Below are 22,190 nucleotides of genomic sequence, written 5' to 3'. Positions count from 1 at the left end.
AAAAAATTATGTAAATAAAGCTAAATCAAAGATATTTACTTTTAAATCACTGTTTTTTTATCATTTAAACCGTTGTATATGTGAATGACAATGAATAAATTTACAAGAATACATTGTAACTACTGTAATTTGATATTTTTTATGAAAAATATAATTACATTTTCATTTATAGTTTGTTCTTTTCATTTTTCCACCTAATTCAACCTTTTTCTCATGAAAATTTATTAAAGAGTCAAAGTGACTGAAAAATAGTTACTTAGATAGACGATTGGAAGATAAAAATCATTCGCATGAACGTTTGGCTTATATTATTCTAACCAATTAAAACTTTCTTTCAATCAAATTGCAACTTTTCTCTTTTTTGAATTTAAAGAGAGAGATTTAGTTATATGAAAAAAGTTTGTTAAAATGCAAAGGTCGTATTAACTAAAAATTGATAAGATTACCTGAAATACATCTACGCAAGAATGGGTGGTAGATGTTTTAAGTTCCTTACATTATCCAGATCATAGAAATGAAAGCGAATCATCTTATTTTCAACTGCAGAAGTGCTGCTAGAAGCAAAGAGGAGTAACTGCTGGTTGGCGAATTACTGAATGGGCCGAAATTAATGGAAGGATTAAAACTCTTTTTTTAACAAATTAAAACTTTACGCATCCAAATTGAAAGAAAAAGAATTACTTTATCTGTAAAAAAAAGTTTATACTGCTAAAATATAATTAACTTAAGAATTTAAAATTTTATTTAATCGAATTCTAACTCATGAATGATAACCCTAAATTATCCAAAAGTGACTCAAATAACATTCACCACTTTTGAATTCAATTGATTACATCAGGCTACATTGAAATAGAGGAATGAAAACAAGAAAACTGTGATCATAGAAACAGTTGGATGAAAATTAAAATGGCTTAAATGTAAAGAATGAAATTAAAGACATGAATTCTACATACCTATGCGATCTAGTGGAAGATGTAAGAACTAATAGTAGCTAATAGTTGTCAAGCTAGCCGATAGAGCGCTCTTAACTGCTGGTTTGGCTGCTTTTGTCTTTAATATGTAGGTATTCCTTTTCATTTTTTCTTATTTCTTCAATATTTTGCAAGTTGAATACAATATTATTAATTTTTTTAGTCTTATTTTAGTTTTTTTTATATAAATTGAAAGATTAAAATGAAAAATAAATAAAATCATTTTTTATGACTATTTTATTCAGCAACAAAATAATTCGTTTTTAACATGCAATTTTGAATTGAGATAAACACATGCATCTTAAGTACAATAATTACATACTTTTTTTTTTTTTTATAGATTCTTAACCAATGTTTATTGATGCATTCACATTGGATTGATGTTTTACGTCTTTTTCACTTGGGTTTCCATTGATGAACAGTTTTGCAGGCAGTACCCTGGTATCAACAGTATTTATTCTTAAAATCAACATTATTTATTGTAATAAAAATAATTAAAATGTTTACTGAGTTTTACCTAGCAATAAGCCAGAGAAAAAAAATTCTGTAACAATTTATGTATATTATAAAAATTGAATAAACATTACTGTGATTAAACTAAAGAATTGATCATTTCTTAAAAACCTATATCTTCTCATTAGACGTTTATCTGTTTGTGACTCTCTTTAGACAGGAATCGCGCTTACGTTTTACCAAATTCTGAACTTCACTACAATACTGACAATTTTGTAATTGTTATAGATATAAAATTTGCAAATAACAGCTAAAAATATTAAAAAACATTGCTATCTGAAAATAGATAGGTTGAATGAGTATAGAACTGAAATGGTGAAAGTAGATAGAAATTTGACACTAAGGTTACGCTAAACCGAATGAGCTGCTCTATTAACTAAAGATATCTCACATACATAAAAATGTTTAATGAACTTTAAGCGGTAATAAAACTAAAAAGAATTTATTCGGTTTAACCTACAAGATCGATTAAAATAAAAGCCAACACAATCTACAAACTTAGTCAAACTTCAAAAAGTAACATTCATAACTTAGTTTAGTCGATGAACTAATGAGCAACACTAACGAATTCAATTCAGTTGAGAGCATTCACAAATTTCTTTCGTCACAACTTACATACTGAAATTTTCTTTAAATATACAACTTTTTCCTTAAATATAATAATGAAGTAATTCTTCAGTATATATACGTTAAGAATTATAAAATGTAAGAGCTTCCTCAAAACAATAAAATGAAATCTGGAAAAAAGAATAAAAGATTTTGAGGTCAGTGTGAATGGTAAGATCAAAGCGAACCGAAGAGCATTTACTATTTTCCTAAAGATTTTTGATTGGTGAGAGAGAATTCGATGACAATTGGAAAGGTAGTATCTACCCCACGATTTCTGTCAAAGTACAGAAAAATAAATAAAACATTAATTAATTCGTTTTTAAATTTTTTTAAAGTAAATTATACAATTTTTGTTATAATACTTTTATATCAAGTTTTTACAAACATGTCTTTAAATGGGTAACTCTCCAGTCCTCTGTAGGACTACTTTACGCTCGCATTTAACCAGTTGGTGACAAGATGAAAGAGGGGTTTACTGAGTTTAATACTGAGTAATATGTACTGTTGGGCACAAAATTGTTCAACTACTATTAAGCCTCAACAATAAGCCATTTTGAATAAAATAAAAACGTTTTGTGAAAATGAAATTAAGATGAAAAAAAGTTTAATCTCAATAAAGACAGAACAAATATTCAAAAATAATAATAAAAAAAAATTGGATGAAAAATAGTTTCATTTGATTTTATACATGTACGTTTAAATTAATCTTCGAAAGTGGAAACATCACTTATTCCGATACAAAGGAAATGATTTAACATCATAAAAATGATTTTAGTTCATGCTATAACACATTGAATGCAGTAAATAATAGATTACATTACCTGAAGAACATTTCCATAGGCCAGGTGGTTGGTAGATTTCCTTGACTTCTTCAGTCTTCAAAATAGAATGGATGAGAACCATAAGGGATTAAAGCAATGGACATTTATAATGAATGCTTCATTAATTATTTTAACTTTAAATTCACAGCTTGTGTAAAGATTGTAGAAATCGAGGAATTAAAACATTCTGTAATCCATTTCTTCAAGCAGTACTTCTCCTTCGATCACGTTCCCAACTTGCCCAACATTTTCTCACTAAATAAGGAAGCTTACATGGTGTGTTATACCAAATGTTAACTAAATCGTCAAACATGTAGTCAAAATACTGAAATAAAACGAATGAAACCGAATAAGGATTCCGTATGTGTAATATTTTAGTTAAGTCAGAATTCTAATTTTAATAAAATATAATCAAATAGATTTAGCTCGACTTATTGGATTGTAAAATACAGTATCACGTACATGAATGTTCGACGCTGTATTTTTCTACCTAATTAAAACCTTTAACAGAATTACTTTTCTCACATTTGAATTCAAAGAAAAATATTTAGTTATATGAAAAAAAAGGTTTATTTTGTGACAAAATTCTCTAAACGTTTTTAGGTGTGGATAAGATTACCTGCTACACAGCTCCAGAAGAATGCATGGTAGAATTTCTAATCGTTTAAATTGTCCGGAATGTAGAAATGGATGTGAAACCACAAATTAAATGTAGAAGTGCTGCTGGATTTGAAGAAGGGTTCTCAAGGGTAATTGCGAGCCGGCGTAATGGTGAAAGAGACGAAGCCTTCATTCGAATGCAGGCGCTATCTTGAAAGCTGGAAGGCCATTTCTCCAAAAATCCTAAAAAAATAAAATAAATAAATTATAATCACACTGTGAGCTTTATTAATGTAATAGCCGAAAATAATATGTGTTCTATTAAAAATTGTTTGTTATAGGGACATAAAGCTGTAGCAATTACATGGAATACTAAATTTGATTGGTCTTTTACAAAAAAATTATATAAATAAAGCTAAATCAAAGATATTTACTTTTAAATCACTGTTTTTTTAATCATTTAAACCGTTGTATATGTGAATGACAATGAATAAATTTACAAGAATACATTGTAACTACTGTAATTTGATATTTTTTATGAAAAATATAATTACATTTTCATTTATAGTTTGTTCTTTTCATTTTTCCACCTAATTCAACCTTTTTCTCATGAAAATTTATTAAAGAGTCAAAGTGACTGAAAAATAGTTACTTAGATAGACGATTGGAAGATAAAAATCATTCGCATGAACGTTTGGCAAAATAAACATGTAATAACTACAAAATACTTGCTTCATTACTTGATCCCTAACGTCCTTTACGTCTCCTTCACTTGGACATTGATTGATGAATATTTCTACTGCCACTACTCCAGCAACAGCAGTATTAAATCTGAAAATGAACATTATTAGATGTAATTAAAATCAAGTGTTACCTGAGTTTTATCTTCATTTAAGAAAGTTAGAGAAAAATATAACTTTCTTTTTACTATTGAATAAATTAAATATGATTGCAATACAGCTACATTAGAGAACGAACATTTAAATCATCCACAAAATAAATAAATAAGAATAATCAAATACAATAACCCTTAAAACAATAAATTGAAATACATATCCAAGAATACTTTTGTGATTTCAATCGGGTTATTTTGTCTAAAAAATATAATTCAAATTTGGTATAGTTTTAGAATCACCACTATTCAATCATATTGAACCTTTATCAATAGAATTAACTAACTGGTTTAACTCGACCGGAAATACTTGCATTTCCTTTTCAAAAATATAGTTCGCGTTTAACGTATTTTCCAATTACATGATAACATAATTCCAGCGAAATTAAAACTTTTCTCATTGAAATTCACAGAACGATTTAGCTAACTGAATTAAGTTTTAAAGAAGCACTTTTGTCTAGTAATATAAAACAAGTACGCTAAGAATAGTTATAGTTATTTGAGTTTCAACAATACCTGAAATCTGTAAATCCACTGATGTACCTTTAAAAGTTTTATTAAGTCCATTAAGTTGCTTCACAATATTCAACATATTCCATACCCTTCGGTATTTATCACTTTTTTCAATTAAAATCATTTCTTCCGTCAATCCAAGAATCAAGTATGTAGTTTCAGAATCCGGTTGGATTTGTTGAGTGCACTCTGAGAAGTAAGATCTTTGTAATGTTCTTGAGTTGGAAGTTCTTCTACCAAAAAATAAATAAAATAAATTATTAAAAAACATTATTACAATAAAAAAGGTTACTTTTCCGAAGAATATTCCTAAAGATAAAAATGATATTACCACAGATCATTTCTGTAGTACAAAATAGCCCTCAAGATACCAGAAACTTTTAGAAAAATCTTATTTCTGTTACGATACTTTTTTTTTGTGAAGTAGAGTACTGATACTCGTATTGATCGTGATTTCTCATTAGTGTAAAAACAACCAGAACAACGGTCTTTGAAACTGTTTCTTTTCAGAAAGATCATATAATAAATACTAGCAAAAATATAACCATACTGAGGCAAAATTGGCAAAATAAACAGAATAAATTTGACATTTTAGGACCTTTCATATATCAAGTATCGCTGATTATATAAACCGCCTTTCACTCAAATTTAACCATGTTGGCAGTAAGACTTATATAGGACCTCCTTACACTCACATTTGAGTGTTGTGGTCCACATATTTACCTCATATTTTAACTTATATTTACTCACTCATATTTAACCACATAATTTTTTAATAACTGATGATTCCTGCACGATAAATCGTTCTTAATTTTTTTACTGGATAGATGTTTTCCAACGTCTTTTGACTTTTTGGCTAAATTTAAGGAACAGTTTGCCAGATGGTACTCCCATGTTGGCGGTTTTTAATCTGAAATTCAATATTACAGAATAAAATAAAGTGTTTACTGAGTTTAATATTAAATAATTTTTGTTTCTTTTGTTTACGTTATAACACATTAAATCTGAATAAAAATAGTGATATCGGAATAAAAGCTGCAGCGTTGATTTATATTTGAATATATATAATTAATACTAAATTAGATATAAAAAAAATACATGTGTGAATATTTAAAGATATATGGTTACACAGACAAACCGATCAATTGTTACGAAAATACAGTAATTAAAAGACAGAAATACAGTTTCTAATTCAGATTCAAGACTTATTAATCTGCTATTTATTTATGTTTTTTTAATGCTTTACATATGAAGAGATAATTACCTGTCTCACATTACAATGTAATGTCTGTAGATTTCCCAGGGATGTAGAAATGAATGAGAGTTATCTCAACACATTTGCGGAAGTATAGCTGGATGTAAAGAACGGACCTCCAAGGGTAACTGCACGCCAACTATTGGCTGAAAGGTCGAGAAACGATGCACTGTAATAAAGAAAAAAATAATAATTAATTAAAGACCATGGTACCTTTACTTTTCAAAAAATAGGTCTTCAATTTTATAATTGAACAATTTTTGTCTGCAATTTGGATACTGATGGTACAATGAAATTAACACTTCACCCTCTAAATAAAATTGTCCAATGTAATGTCACACTTACCAACATTTACATGTTGGTGACTCTCTACACTTACACTTAATCATTGTTTAAGGAACTTTTAAAGATCTTATCAAAGTTATTTAAATTGGTAACAAAAATGGAAATAATTAAGGGAAGGGATTAGCTATGAGGTTAGCATACTGGACTCCCACGCGGAGGTCCCGGGTTCGAATCCAGCAGCTAGCCCTTAGATTTTCTCTTCCTAGGAGCTTCTTACAGCTCACTGTCCGGTGATGGACAGTGTTGTCTGTAACGAGAGAACACTGTCCGGAGGCCGGCAGTGCACAGGAAAAAGCTCCGGGCGCTAATAACCTCAGCTGTTGATGCGCCAAAAAAAAAAAAAAAAAAAAAAAAAAAATTACATGTTTTACATGAAATTAAAAACAAATTCTACATACCCTTGCGATCTAGCGGAGGAACTGAGAACTAATAACTGCTAAGTAGTTATCGATCTTCCCAGTAGAGCGCTCATAAAAGCAGTTTTTGTTGCTTTTTTAAATTGAAATTGTCTACACATCCATACCTTTGCAATTCATAAATATGCAAAATGTTATTAAACTTTATTTACTTCTTCTATTAATCGCAATATGTAAAATAATTATAGGAGTTTTAGCCATTACACAGTAAAGAATAAACAATTCCATTATAAGTAATAATAAAATAGAAAATCAATGATTACTTCAAGGATACTACTTCAAAAAAACTTCAAAAGTAGAATAATGAAAGAAAGATTAAAAGAGTGAATAAACTAGATTTATTTTTTACTTTATAAATGTGATTGCAAAATACAAAACACATTGAATTGTTGAATTTTACAATCAAATTGAAACCTTATTTCAACAAAAACTAAAACTTTTTTTTCAGATACAAATGGTACGATTCAAATTACTATATGAAAATAGAATTTGGTTTTTGTTGGATTACTTTGAACCTATTAATTAAATTTTAGTCAAGGCAAGGGTGGAAATAATGGGTAAGATTACCTGATGAACATTTTCATAAGTGGTGGAAAGAGTTTTTCCTGACTGGTTTATTCTCCAAAATGGAGTAGATGAGAACCATCTAAGATTTTCCATCGTTCTGGTGGATGTAAAGTACGAGCCCCGTACAGGTAATCATTCACATGAAAGCTGAGCATTACTGAGCTGCAAACTAGCAGAGGGTTAGAAAAGCCCATGGATAAAAGCACTGGACACTTATAAAGAATGCTACAATAATAATATTGATTAAATTCACAACTTGCGGAAATCGGAATATTTTTCTGTAGAAGAACTTTTTTGTTTCAAGCAGTTCAAATATATAACAACCAAATTAAACCATTCTGTATTAATTTTGCTTGCAAACAGATTAATTTGGTTTAAAATGACAAAGTATTTCTGTTCCAATTCTGATCCAACCTTGAACTACACCTGCTAAGTCAAGAAGGCTACATGTTGTCAGTGCCATTCAAAGTGTTAATAAATCGTAAATGTTTGGGCAAAAATAATGAAATAAAAATTAATTCAATCTATTACCTAATAAAAGGTTCTGCATGTTTAGTGCATTTGTATTGCTTTAAAATTATTATTACATAAGGGAGGGAGGGGCGAACTTGATCCAAAGAACACAAAATTATAATTTTTTTTCTTTGTACTGGGGATTATTTATGTTACAATGAAATAATGATGAATAAGTAATTCAAATTATCTAAAAAGTACATAAATAAGTAAAATCTTAAAAAAAAAAATTATAACAAAAAACATTCAACAAGCACTTCGTTTGGTGTTTGTTTAGACATTCGTAATTTCTTAAGGCAAAGGACTTAAACATAATCAAAAAAATAATGAGCACATCAAAACACTGAACAACTAATGATCGAAGCAGGAATGGCCGTAACATTACTACTACTGAGAAAGAAGACGCACAACAGTTAGCGACTGATTTTATTAAAGATATACATACAAAACTGAAAATACAGAACTAAACAGACATCAGGAACTACGAACAGCAAATAAGTTATGACAGAAAATAAAAGATAATCACGTATTAACTAAAGCGGACAATGATATCTCTGGGGTAATATTAAGACATTCAGACTATGTCAACAAAACTAAAGTCTTCAAGAAAATAAAGACACACAGAGGTTAAAAACGACCCGACAAAACGCTTAATTTAAATTAATTAGATCTGGGTCTAAAACTTGGCATAATTAAAAAGTATTACTGAAATTACCAATTATCTTTCTGGCTTATTTATATTCTATATTTATCACTTTATATTATCTAAATAAATACTTACTTATTACCATTTAAGAGTTTATTATCACAAAGGTTTGCATTCCAAATTAAGAAACCATTCTTTAAACTATCCCTCTCTTGCTTGAATGGAATCTTTTAGATAATTTTCTCTGAAACAAATTGAACTGTTTAAAATATTATGAATAGAAAAAGAAAAAACTTACATGATGCGTTTAGTTTTGAAACTAAAGAACATTAATTTGGTTCATTACTTCCAGAAAAACAATTTTTTACCATGGATAATCAAGGAGCTGCAGCAGTTTTGGAAATTTAATGTTATTACCATCCAAAGACAATTTGGGACCAATGAGTTTAACTGATAAGTCTTATGATTTTGGGAACAATGGCATAACGCAAAGAACTTTTTAATGAAAAATTGTTGAAAATTATTTCTTTCTGGTCGTACTTCCCAAGTTTAGCAGGCATAACCTACGGTGGAGAGGTAGACCAAAATATGAAAACTAAATTTTACTTTAAGTAACCAAGACTACAACAATCTGACCGTATCCTGTTAATACCAAATTTGGTCGTCTAAACGTTCTAATTACAATAAGCTTATGATTCTGGGAAATGCTTGAGCGACTTTAGACAACAAAGGTACACCTAAATATTTGCACTCATTGACAACTTTGAAGGGCTAGATCAAATTTGACCATTCTTATATACTAGATCGTCAACTTGGGGAACACGATTCTACGAATCAGAGGTGCATCCAGAAATTATTTGGATGGGGAAAGGTTAGGTTTTTACAAGTAACTACATTACTTTGTCCCTTTGGAATAAATGTTATATTAGAATAGAGCACATTTACTTTTTTAATGGGATTTTTCCTGTAAATATGTTAAAGGCAACATGATCTCGTTAACCCATAAAATTTTCTGCTAATAACTTAGTCATTAGTGATTAAGTAATTACAAGGTCTGTTCGATAAGATATTTTTCATTAATCCTCAGTTTTTGGGCCCCCATTGAATCTATCATCAATCTAATACTAATCATAAAACTAAAAGACTTCATGTACCTGTAAATTTCATCTTTTTTCCATTTCCCTTTTAAATTACTTCCCAATACTTCAAATTTCGGAAAGTTAGTGAGCCGGAAGAAAAACATCAAGTGAAATTTGTTCTGCAGTTTTAAACTATTGCTATAACTTATCTTATGATGAATTGAAATAAATAATTTTAGTCTATGTTAATAAATGTTTTTGGAATAATAGTAAATGGACTGGTCCAATAAGTATTTTAACTACTTACTTGCAAGCCTCAATCCACAAATCTAATCCAATATTGTATGTCACTTTATCAGATATGCGTATATGCATCAGAATATATCAATATATGAATAATCTGGATAAAACTGTCGTAATTTGTCATTTATATGTACGTAAATTTATAGATGAAATGTTAAACTGGCTCCACTATCTAATGCAGGTTACATTCAAAACCCTTAGATTAGGTTACAGTGGAAGGTTAAAAGCAGGTTTTATCCCAATCCACTAGAAAAAATGTATTATTAAAACATACATATGTATGTAGATAGAAAATAATTCTTTTTTATTTGAAAAAATATTTTATTAAACAAAAATAATGTACAATTAATTGGAATAATATTTTTTAAAAGTAAAGTATAATTTAAAGACAGCTATATTTATTTAATTCATCGTCGAATAAAGAAAGAATAAGGAGAAAAGAAGCAAAGAAATTTAAGCGATTACATATTTACGGTAGGTGATTTCAAAGGTTAGGCAAGATGAAGAATTTCTTGAAGCATTTGAAGAGAGCAAAGCCACTTTCTGAACAGAATTGAATTAGCTGAAACTCAGGATTGCAACTGAAGTGCCAGTTGAGATATGAAACGGAGATTGAACACTAACAGAATGAATAATTCCTGAAATAAGGAATAGTTGCCACGTACTAGCACAAAACTTAAAATGTCAAGAAGAGACAAAAAAAAAAGCAATAGAAAAAGAGAGAATGTTGGAAGACATGAAGAAAATGATTTTAGAGAGCAAGTGGAACCTGGTAAGACACATGATAAGAACATTAGATGGGCGTTGAATCAAGAAGATATGAGTGCAGTATCTTAGAACTTAGAAGAGGAAAAGAGGAATTACAGAAATTTTGTAATGCGAAAATGTGATATTACTAAATTATTAAGGAATCGCCAATAAACTAAGCTTAAGACAGAATGAAAGATAGGAGGAAAAAACCCTATACTAAATCTCAACTGACCCATAAGTGTATTGCTAGTACATTATACAGACAAAAGAAAGAGTTAAAAATAGTTGGAAATAAAGTTAAAGAAATAAAAATGCTATAAACATACCTGGATGTTGGATGCGCTGTCTGTTGCGATGATTTATCCTTTAGGACATGGACCACACTTGCTTACGCTGCACTACCATTCCAGTGGAAGTCACTTTGACTGGCTGACATTTCTTTTTGATAAATATGAATAAACATCTGAGGTTATTGCGCCCGGAGCTTCTTCAGTGCACTGCCGGCCTCCGGACAGTGTTCTCTAGTAACAGACGACACTGTCCATCACCGCACAGTGTGCTTTAAGAGGCTCCTTGAAAGAGAAAATCTAAGAGTCAGCAGCTGGATTCGAATCCGGGTCCTCCGCGTGGGAATCCAATACGCTAACTGCATAGCTAATTCCTTCCCTGTAAGCTCAGAATGATTAATATCTGATGTGAGAGAATTGTTCTCAAGTTTTTCTCTTGAAGTACCTCCAAGGGGATTAATATTGTTGTAAGCTGATAATGAAAACCGTAAAGTTGTGGAGAAGCAGTAGAAGAACGGCTCTCTCAAGACTGCAAGGAAGGGTATCGCTTGAAAGAAAAATTAAAAACGTGATATTACTATTAATACGTGAATTATCATTAAAAGGGGTTTTCAAATCTATTGCTTCTTAAAATAGATGCCTTTCTGAAAAATAATATATATTAAACAGAAGTTAATTTATTAATCTTACTGTCATTGTGTTCGATTTTCTCAACTTAGGAGCCAGGAGTCGGGACATGGTTTTAACTTGAATTCTTAGATCATTAATGTTCATTCTCTGCTCTATATCATAACTTCGGCAGTTGATGCTTGTCGGAAAACTTTTATAAGACGGAAAAAATATAAAATATTTTACATGAGGAAGGGAGTGAAGTTAGTTTTTTTCTTTTTCCAGTGATAGTAAATGTTTCACTTTATTGACTATGCTTTCTTAAACCTTCGCATATTTTGTGCTACCTGGCTTGAAACAGTTTTTTTTTTTTAATCGAGAGTCAAGCAATATCTCTTGGCCGATTTCTGGGATATCTCTTACCATGTTTCCTCAGCAGCTCTTAATAACTCCTGAGACATCTCGACAATTACTAGAGCCAAACCTCTACTTTAAACTTATAAAACAATTTTATTTCTTAATTTTATTTTATCACAGTTTTTGCTCTCTCTAAACGTAAAACTTAATGGGAAACTTAGTGCAAAGAAACAAGGGACAGACTGACTGACCGAGGACCAAAAGGAAGGTGAACGAGTGACCGACGGAATTGAAGGAACAAGTACGAATGAGGATGGGTTCAGTTTGCATACACACCTCTAGTAGAAACTTTAAATTACAATTCTTTGGCTGAAACTATTTCTTTTATAAGCTAAAACTCTTCAAACTAAGAAATTTCCATCTAGAGACAGTTTCTTTTTCTTTTTGAAAAATAACTTTTTCATTCATACATTAATTTTTTCTATCATAGTTCGTTTACTTACATTCTGACGTGCTTTGGATTTTCATCCACGATCAGAGCTTTGGTGCAGACAATTTTACTTACAGATACACAGCTTCTGGCACATTACGACTCTTTGCGACCATGTAGAGTACACATACATGATGGATGAAAAGCCGAAATTAGTCAGAAATAAAAAAGCGTACTTTGACGGATAATCAACGAAATTATCCAGCCCTCGTTTCATCTTGGTACAACTTTAAGCAATTAACAAACAAAAAAGGCTGCGTTTCAGTAAAGCTGATTTCATTATAGTTTGAAAATTATTATGGTGACTGAGCCAAATTTGTTTTCTAGTTTGAAATGGTCTGGAATGCTCACCAAAAGCTGCAATGTCTACAGTCTAACTTCCAACAAAATATGAAAACAATGACGATTTGGAATTCTTATCAATTATGTTCTTAAAATTCTGCTGCTATCTATTAGTTATTAAAGCATTACTTATTTTAACCTTACAATCAGCTGCCAGATACCCGTACTATTCGTAGCCCATTTTTGCCATCATCTGCAATCATTATAACCTCACTGTAAATTTACAAGTTGTTATTATCTGAAGACTTATTTACGATTTTGTTTTTACTCTCTCTTATGTTTTAAATCGTGCCATTGGAGGTGCATAATGAGTAAATACACATATTCCACGGCAAATCTTACTGATAAAGAATTAAAAGATCAAGGTAACAGACATTTCAGTATGAGAAAATACGAAGATGCTGTAACTTGTTACACCAAAGCAATAGTAAGTTTGATTTTCATTTAAAAACTCAACTCAATGTTATTTTTACCTGTAGAATTATATTAGTCCATCTTTATTAACTGTAATAAACATTACCATGTGTTCTCCTAAGTGTAGTGTAAAGTTAGTTACTTTTTCTAAATAATGTTACGCTGAAGTTTTATTAGGTATTCATTTTTTTCTCATCAATTCCCTCATTACAGTCAACTTACTTAGTGAAGGGTATATTTGAGTTATCTCTCCATCACTGACTCAAAGGTGTATCAAAAGAAGAGGCTTCATTTGTAAAAATATACGTTTTTCTTAAACAAACTATATTTACTGTAGCCACTAGTAGTTAATAAGGTGTTGCCACGTTAAGCAATATCGTCCTAATTAGTTACTGATTTTTCTCTTTTTCATTCATCATTCATTTTTATAAAATATAATTTATAATTTGAAATTTCTCACCTGTTTCTTTACAAGAATCTGTAATGATAGAAGCGTGGCATTCATTGTAATTTTAAAGTTGCTGCAGGCAAAAAATTCTATTAATGTGGAATAACAAAGAAAATTGCGCCATTCTTTTATCAATTTTTTGCCCAATAGTTGCTGAAAGTAAAGGAGGTGTATTATTATATTGACGTATATCATGCGTTTATGAAACTTAAACGATTTTTGGCAAAAAAAAATTTCTACTAACCCAATTGCAATTTACATTTTTATGTTGAAAGTTGTAAGGAAGATATGAATATTATAAAAAATAAAATGTTGGTTCCTCACATATTTTTTTGTCCAGTAATGAGATCATTTAAATTGTTGCTACAGCAAATCTCAAAATCATGTCTATGCATGAAGCTTAAAAACCACTTCATTCCTTATTTCATGGGAACGTAAATGTTTCAAAATAGTACCTTAAACAAGATAAAGTAAGTTGGATTCTTTGATACTTTACGTTGTTTTTTGAATATTACTTTACTTTTATTTGCTTATATTCATCCATAAAAGTGTTGAGTCTAATTATCAAAAATTATTTTTGTACTTTATACTCATTATTAACCCGCCTGGATTAGTTAAACTTGTGTGTGCACGGATCTCTTTAAAAATTTCTCTTTTCCATAAGTCGTCTAGAAAAAAAAGTAAGCTTTCAAATAAAGTAGTAAATAAGTACGGGAGATGAGTGCGTAAGGTTTGTTAAATGGATGGCCCTAATTTTTCTTGTAGGGAAATGTGTGAGCTAGTTTTTCAAGTGTGTTGCCTTTACTTAAACTGTCGTGAGAGACCAAGGTCTTTGTTTGATCGGATTTAATAAATATTTAATAAGCACACTACTCTGTAGAATACCTCTACAGGGTGATCCGTCATAGTTCCTGAACAAGAATCCCATTTAAATTAGAAACACCGAATAAATAAAATTTCATATTTATTAAAAATTAGTGTTTTCTTTTTGTCCTCTTTAACATTAATCTTCATTGCAAAATAACTCATTTAAAATGTGAAAACAAAATCGTTTATTGATTCAACCCTGCTGAGAATAGGCTCTCCAGCAGCTCCCTTACCTTCTACGCCAAAGGGGCGGTAATGAAGTGTTGCGTCAACCGTAGAAAGATGTTACCTTCTATTTCTACACAGTTCATGGATTTACGTGTTTATAAATAAAACTTTGTCTCCATAAATCCATGTCGCCTGAGAAACCTATAAAGCTACTCTCCATATCAGCAGAACCTCTTTTTCCTTAAGTTTAGTGAATTCCAAAGAAATTACGGAAAATATTTATTATATTTTTTTTATTTCAGATAAAGAACCCAACAATGCCTACATATTTTACAAATAGAGCATTATGTCATTTGAAATTAAAACGATGGGATTCATCTTGTCAAGATTGTAGGCGAGCTCTGGATATGGATTCTACTCTAGTTAAAGGACACTTTTTTTTAGGACAGGCCCTTCTAGAAATGGATAACTTTGATGAAGCTATTAAACATTTACAAAGAGGTCTCAACTATTACTATTTTTTTATAGTTTGGGGTTAATTCTTAATACAGTTTTATACTCATTTTTGCATTGCTAGCTTTACTTTTAAAAAATGTGAAAGTTCTGTATCAACAGTTTTTCCGCCTTGTGAGTGATAGAGAAAAACCTTAAAAAATTGGCTCGTTTAACTTATTCATTGATATTGATGTATTGATTTTACTGAGATTTTCATTTTTCCAGCAAATGACTTAGCCAAAGAACAAAAATTAAATTTTGGCGATGATATTGCTTGTCAACTAAGGATAGCTCGCAAGAAAAGATGGAATGTACAAGAAGAAAAACGAATTACACAAGAAATAGAACTTTTGGTCTGTACCTCTGTTTATTTCTGTTTCTATTATGATTTTAAAAGCTAATTGTTCCTTTTTTCTTCTTCCTATTTTTATTTTTTATTCGTTCAAACTGTTGAATATGCTACTAGGGTTTAATTTTGTATTATATGTAAACTCAACACATACCCTGATTCTATCTTCCGTACAATTCGGTCATCATTTTGAAGTTGTAAGTTGGAATTGAATCCGTCCTGCGGAAGGTAGACTAAATAAATATATATATACCTTAAGGCTTATTTTAATTATGTCATTAAAGCTCTCAAGTTTCCGCACTTCCGTTTACCAGGATCAGCAGCTTCAATTAGTTTCCTTAATGTATCTTTTTTAGGTACTTATTTTCTTTACAGACATATTTAAGTCGACTGGTGCATGAAGATGCAGGCAGACAAATTGAAAAAGTCAAACAAAACATGGATGATCTCAACGAAGAATTTATTCAAGATAGGGTGATGGAAATTGAATCGAAATGTGTAAGTATTTAATTTTGATTGTAATAATACCCTTGTTGTTTTTTAGTAATGTTCGCGTATAATTCAATTAGTGCTTAAAACAAGCTTACCAACTAAAAATGAGTAATAAAAACAATGTACCTTTTATCACTTGTAATTTTGGGGTTCAGAAGTGGTTTCAATCCGCATAGAGGGGTTGATTGTTATGAACAGACAAGGGTTGTCATTCTAGTACTTCCTTGGCTAGGCTGTACCTTTCCCCAAAGAAGAAGAGCTTTCATCAAGTTAGCGAATCTCTGCAGGAATCGTAAAATAATCATTGAGAGCTTACTTTGAACATACGTTCATAGTTCAAAAGCTCAAACAAGCTTTTTGCCGATTAGATTAGAATTTTACTGCCTTAATTTACAAATGCACAATTAGATGTTATTAGCGAGACTAATTTGAAAAATGAATAGGCCCAAAAGTAGTTGCACGGCTTTTTACGCTTACTTCCGACAGCAACGTTCTTGATTAGTCTTGACTAAGTAGTTACTGCTTGGCACCCTATTTCCAGAAACGTTGTTTCGTAGGCGATCCAAAAACATGTGATTTCTAATGAAATTATAGAAAGCACATAGTGCGGGAAAATATTCTAAGAAAATGCAGGTTGCTCACAGCTTTGATTTGAAAATGAATAAGCGTAACTGCTTATTAGACGATAGTTTTTTTTTTTATAACTATGTCTACTAAATGGTTTCACCTAGGCACTTTATCTTCTCAAGGTAAGCTGCTCTGAGTCATGCCTCCGTCCGATTGCATAAAAAGTTTCTGCAATGCCGCCAACCACGTTCATTGGGTGATAAGAAAGAAGCACAGCCTTGAGGTATATTAGGTTATACCCCTAAACCTCGAACCTAAACGACCCCTAAATTTCTTTGGATCTAATAAGTCATCTAGGTGAACAGTGATTAGACTTGGAAAATAAAACAATTTATATTGCTGCCTCTTTGTCGAAAATAAGCTGTAAGTTCGTTGGGGAAATATCAGCAACTAGGTTTCGAATTGAAAGAGAGATATAACTTGAGTAAGTTTGTGACCTTTCCTGTCGTGAGAACGGTCAATTGACTAGAGAGAATTATCAAGGCCTCTGCAGATGCCTTTAGAAAGAGGACATTAAGAGTGATTCTGGGAGTGGTTTTACCACAAGAATAGTTCGAGAAATTCTGCAATACGGGGATTAAGTGCAATTAAGTAGGTGTGGAAGGTTGCAACGAATCTGCCCTGTCCGATTAACAAAAAGTAATAAATAATAATATTTATAAAGTCTCCTATTAATTAATTAATTTTTCTTTGCAGGAAAATTGTATTAGTGAATTAAATGCCCTCTTTGCCAAAGTTGATGACCGAAGAAGGGTAAGTAATCTAAATTAATTTAATGTCTTCTTAAGAACCTATAAATGTACGCGATTAATTTTATTGTTACTCTTAGTGATAGAGTGATTTAAATTACTTCAAATTATTTTATTAAAATATAAATTGATTTGCTTTTATAAGCCATCTATCGAAATTGAATCTATGAAGTCACTGGTTTAATGTTTTGTCGATGCTCCTGTGATTTTAAATTATATTTACAAGTGTCAGTGTCTCAATAGATGCTCAATATTTTCAAGTCAAAATATGTTGAAAAGATTTTATTATTATTTAATTATATAATATACCTACACACTTAAAAAAAACAAAAAAAAACGATAATTGTATTTAAAACAAAAAAGATAAAAATTTTGTCAAAAGACTAATTTTAACTATCTTGATTCTTTGATAAATAAGGAGGTAATAGTATAAAGCAAATACCCTAATGAGTTTAACATGCTTGGGCAAAATTCACAAAAATACATAGTATAGAGAAGTATTTTACTTGCTGATACCCTTGTTCTTCCATGTTTTGGTTTCTATCCTCTTGAATGCAATGTAGTGAGTGTTGGATTCAAGTACAGTTTTGAGGTCCTTTATTTGAGGACATTCCGAAGGACTGAATAATGTCGATATACTTCTAAGTGGCTAAGGAACGAGAGGTGAGTCTTAAAGAGGAAACTACAATAATACTTCGATCACCTCTTAATAACGATATACCGACACAAACTTAGATGAACGTGTTGCAAGCGAAAATCGACGGAAGGCACAAGCTGCATAATCTTCACAAAACATAACTCGCATTCCAAATATATCAATTCTAGAAACCTTTGACTAAAAAAACAGATATTGCGGTATGATTGGAGCTTCCGACTGAATTCTTAATCCAAAACTCTGAATATTGTATCAATTGTTATGTTCCCATTTTGTAGTGAACACACTTCATAAATTATAAAATATTTTTTTCAGAAACGCGATGTACCAGATTTTCTCTGTGGAAAGATTAGTTTTGAAATCCTTCGTGAGCCAGTAATCACTCCCAGCGGTATTACTTATGAGAGGAAGGATATTGAAGAACACTTACAGGTATTTATTTATAACCTTTTTTATAAATATCTTTTCACAGAGCTCTTATGCACCTTCATTTTATATGAGATTGTTGGACTTTTCATTGCAAGTAATATAACTTGTTTGATAAAACTAGACACCCGGTTTTTAAGAATATTTTTACAGACTTTAAGTCGGCGAGCGGCTTGCTGAAGCTTAATTTGATGTGGAATGTTTTGTAACTCTGAAACTATTGTCTGTTAGCATGTTGCGTTTATAGTTGAGTTGAGACATGCCTAATATATCTGAAAGTTTTGTTTGTGTAGGGACCACTTCCGCTTCTGGTAACTGCTGTGGGGGGAAAAAAACGCCCGATTTAAGGATAGAGAACAGCTTGAGCAAAACTTTCTAAAATTTTTGAATGAGCAGGCTATCTAGAAACAGAACCTATCTCCTGAATTTTAAGACGCTCTTAGTGTTTCTAAGTTTTTAGGGTGCTCAGAAATTGTTGCGAAATTGACTTTTTTGCCTGATTCTTTATAACGATGAAATGTAGTTTTTAAAAATTCACTTTAAAAGTCAACATTCTGACTAGAGCTTTTCTTAAATATAATATATATATAATACCCATGTTACCGGGCATTCCAAGTTAAATTAACTTCTAATTAAAGTATGGTATTGATAATCTCTTTCAGAGGGTCGGCCATTTTGATCCAGTGACAAGAGTCAAGCTAACTCAAGATCAGCTGATACCGAATTTTGCTATGAAGGATGTGGTAGATAATTTTCTGCAGGAGAATGAATGGGCTTTGGACTACTGACTGAACTTTCCAATGAAATCTATTCACTATCATCAACTTTATTGTTATTATTCTTACGATCACATCTTGGTTTCACCAAGACTGTTGTCTATTGTAAAATTGCTCTCTTATCGGATAACAGCTGAATATGTTTCTAGCACATTGGCATTATTCATTCAATATCGCAATTCTTTTTTTTTGTGAACATTTGTTTGCATTTTGATCAATTTTATTATTATTATTTTATTTAAGGCGCGTCAAAATCTGAGGTTATTGGCGCCCGGAGCTTTTTTCAGTGCACTAACGGCCTTTGGACAGTGTTCTCTCGTTAAAAACGACACTATCCATCACCGAACGGTGAGCTGTAAGAAGCTCCAAGGAAAATACAAGGGCCAGCAGCTGGATTCGAACCCGGGATCTCCGCGTGAGAATCTAATACGTTAACCATGTAGCTAATCCCTTCCCTTTTTATTAGTATTATCATTTTATTTGTTTGTGGTTGCTAGAATTCTATTTTGTGTCGTAAATTGGGCACTCCTTTATCACATGATGATCTAAGAAAAACCCCTTTAATACATGATGAAAATCAATCTGTCCATTCAAGCCAGCTGTTGATAAATTTTAAATTTGTATTAATCAGGGTTATATATCCCTACGCAAACTTTGATAGCATTAATGCAATAGTTCCTCGTTATTTTTTTAAATCTTCCAGTAATATTTCAAAATATTCCTAAGGAAAAAATTTGATTCGTACATTTTTGACTGCAGAACGGGAAAATATAATGGAAATAGTAAGTGGTTTTAATTGCAAATTTTAAAGCAATTGCTAATAGTTCTCCCCCCAAACATGTTAAGTTCGTAAGAATGTAAAAGAAAAAAATTCTTTATTTTCTCCTTTCCTTATGATTGCTGTACATATAATGTTACCTTTTTTACAGTCAGTTTAATTCAAGTTGTCAATAATTGAAGTTTTATACTTAGAAAAAATAAATAGTGTTTAAACTTTTTATTCTATTTTAAATCATTATTTTTACATGATTTTGATTTTAATGCATCTTATCAAAGATTCAATTTCTTAAGAGTTTGTTTAGATTCTTTTTTTTATTTCCAATTGAATGAAAATGTTAATAATATCCAACGGTAGGTAACCTTCATAATTAAAAGTGGAGGAAGGGACATTTAAAATATCATATTGCGTCTATAATAATTGTTATTATTTTACTGCCTTATTTGGAAATACCTGTCTTTTTTTTAGTATATTTAAATTTTAAGTTAATACGTATTCAGCAGATTTCAAAAATGGATTGCTGAAGTGCACTATTTTCGAAATCTAAATAATATCGTGTTAAAGATAAAAATAGGGTTTCAAAAGGTTGTTATTTCTAAATGTGTAGTTAATAAGGTGCTAAATAGAAAGTAACCCTAAATTTAGTAAAATCTGTAATAAAATTTATATTTGATTTTGAATACAATTTTCTTGATAAACTTTAAGCCTAATGATGAAGTTAGATTATTTAAAATTTAAGGCTTTTAGTATTTTTTTAAAATAGAAATTGAAAATATAAGAAAGTATACAAAAAAAATGTACTTTCTTAAAGATAAGTAAACAAACATAATGGTAACCCATGTATATGTTCTTATTTTTAAATATTTAATTGATTCTCTTTAGTGTGAATATGCATACATGCGTATATATGAAAAATTTAGGTTTGTATCATATTTGCGAAAGGATTGGTTAATTGTAAACATTGGTCCAAAACCCCCAAACATACAAATTGTTCACCCAACTTGCGCGGATATTCGTCCACATTAGTTCACTTAGATTCTCTAATTATACTTCCTCTGTCAATAATCGACACTTATCTCTCCCCGAAGGGTTCGGGTTCTATTTAGGCCCAAGTGATTGGGAGATGCTATACCTAGCCAGGGTTCATCTAGGAACCATTTTTGAGATGATAACATGTGAACTCAACGCTTTAATGACAGCCTAGCTATGGAATAGGATAACCTCTTGATTCTGATATTTCCGCTTTGAAATGTTACTAGATTTACTCATAGATTTGGAATAATGTCTATTCTTGGCCCAATTAGCTCATCCCCAGATTTCATAATTAAATCTTACTACCTCGATTTTAAATCATTCTTTGGGTATTAATTCTTACATGGCCATTTTTTGGGTCAGACAGTTAAAGCGACAAATAATGCAAGGCGAATAAGTATATCTATCTTCAGGTTTCAGCTAAAATGCACTTACAAAATACACTCCACACTTATTTTTTTGAAATATATATTTTCCGACTTTATCGTTCGAATTTTTCTTAATATTCTACAGAGTCGAATAAAGTTGATTTAGTACGTTACCTAACTTTTTTTGAAGAAGCTGTAAGCGTAAAGAAAGTAAATCTATCATTTGATGTTTCTCAACTTGTAAATTTGTAAATAAATTTATGAAAATTATTATTTAGTCAGCATTTATAATAATTGTTATTTTTATGAATAAAGAAATGTTTTAGGTTCCATATTTTGTGTAAATGCTCATAACGTTGCCTGTGTAATATAATGGTGTGAGTAAGAGAGTATTTACCATGTTTACTTTTCGACTTAATTTTCTAGTTTAGCTTAGCTAGTTTCTGTGACTGAATATATGGAACCTTGTATATGTATATACATATTTTTTTTTTCTTTTTGATACTCGACTATTTAATTAAATTCTCTCAAACATGTCTTTAAATTTAAAAATTTGGATTATAGATTGTTTTCTCAATATTAAAAAAAAAAGAAAAAGAAAGTATTTTAGTTGTAGAATATATTTATACATTAAATTTGGAGATAGAATAAATTATATTTTTATTGTC

The 22,190-nt window shown here is 30.5% G+C and overlaps 1 protein-coding gene and 1 pseudogene across 1 annotated transcript; one reads left to right on the top strand and one right to left on the bottom strand.

Moving 5' to 3' along the window:
- LOC141460376 (cystathionine gamma-lyase-like) overlaps nucleotides 1-13,071 on the bottom strand; it is a 20,124-nt pseudogene extending 7,053 nt beyond the window's left edge.
- STUB1 (STIP1 homology and U-box containing protein 1) lies at nucleotides 13,055-22,190 on the top strand. Its single transcript, XM_074140308.1, has 7 exons — nucleotides 13,055-13,305; nucleotides 15,078-15,276; nucleotides 15,496-15,623; nucleotides 15,995-16,117; nucleotides 17,435-17,491; nucleotides 18,458-18,574; nucleotides 19,231-22,190. Exons 1-7 carry the CDS (start codon nucleotides 13,186-13,188, stop codon nucleotides 19,354-19,356), a joined length of 870 nt encoding a protein of 289 aa, XP_073996409.1. The 5' UTR covers nucleotides 13,055-13,185; the 3' UTR covers nucleotides 19,357-22,190.

The sequence above is a fragment of the Rhodnius prolixus genome, unplaced genomic scaffold, assembly GCF_049639745.1.
Source record: "Rhodnius prolixus isolate KJV_2025 unplaced genomic scaffold, Rpr scaffold_6, whole genome shotgun sequence".
NCBI classification, from domain to species: Eukaryota; Metazoa; Arthropoda; class Insecta; order Hemiptera; family Reduviidae; genus Rhodnius; species Rhodnius prolixus.
Note: the sequence above shows the minus strand (reverse complement) of the source record. Positions and strands in the feature narration are given on the sequence as shown.

Excerpts from the sequence above, each read along its gene's own strand:
- STUB1 (XM_074140308.1), top strand. The coding sequence starts at position 13,186 with ATGAGTAAATACACATATTCCACGGCAAATCTTACTGATAAAGAATTA. Across the intron at positions 15,624-15,994 it reads CACAAGAAATAGAACTTTTG|ACATATTTAAGTCGACTGGT; the intron begins GTCTGTACCTCT and ends TTTTCTTTACAG. Across the intron at positions 17,492-18,457 it reads AAGTTGATGACCGAAGAAGG|AAACGCGATGTACCAGATTT; the intron begins GTAAGTAATCTA and ends TATTTTTTTCAG.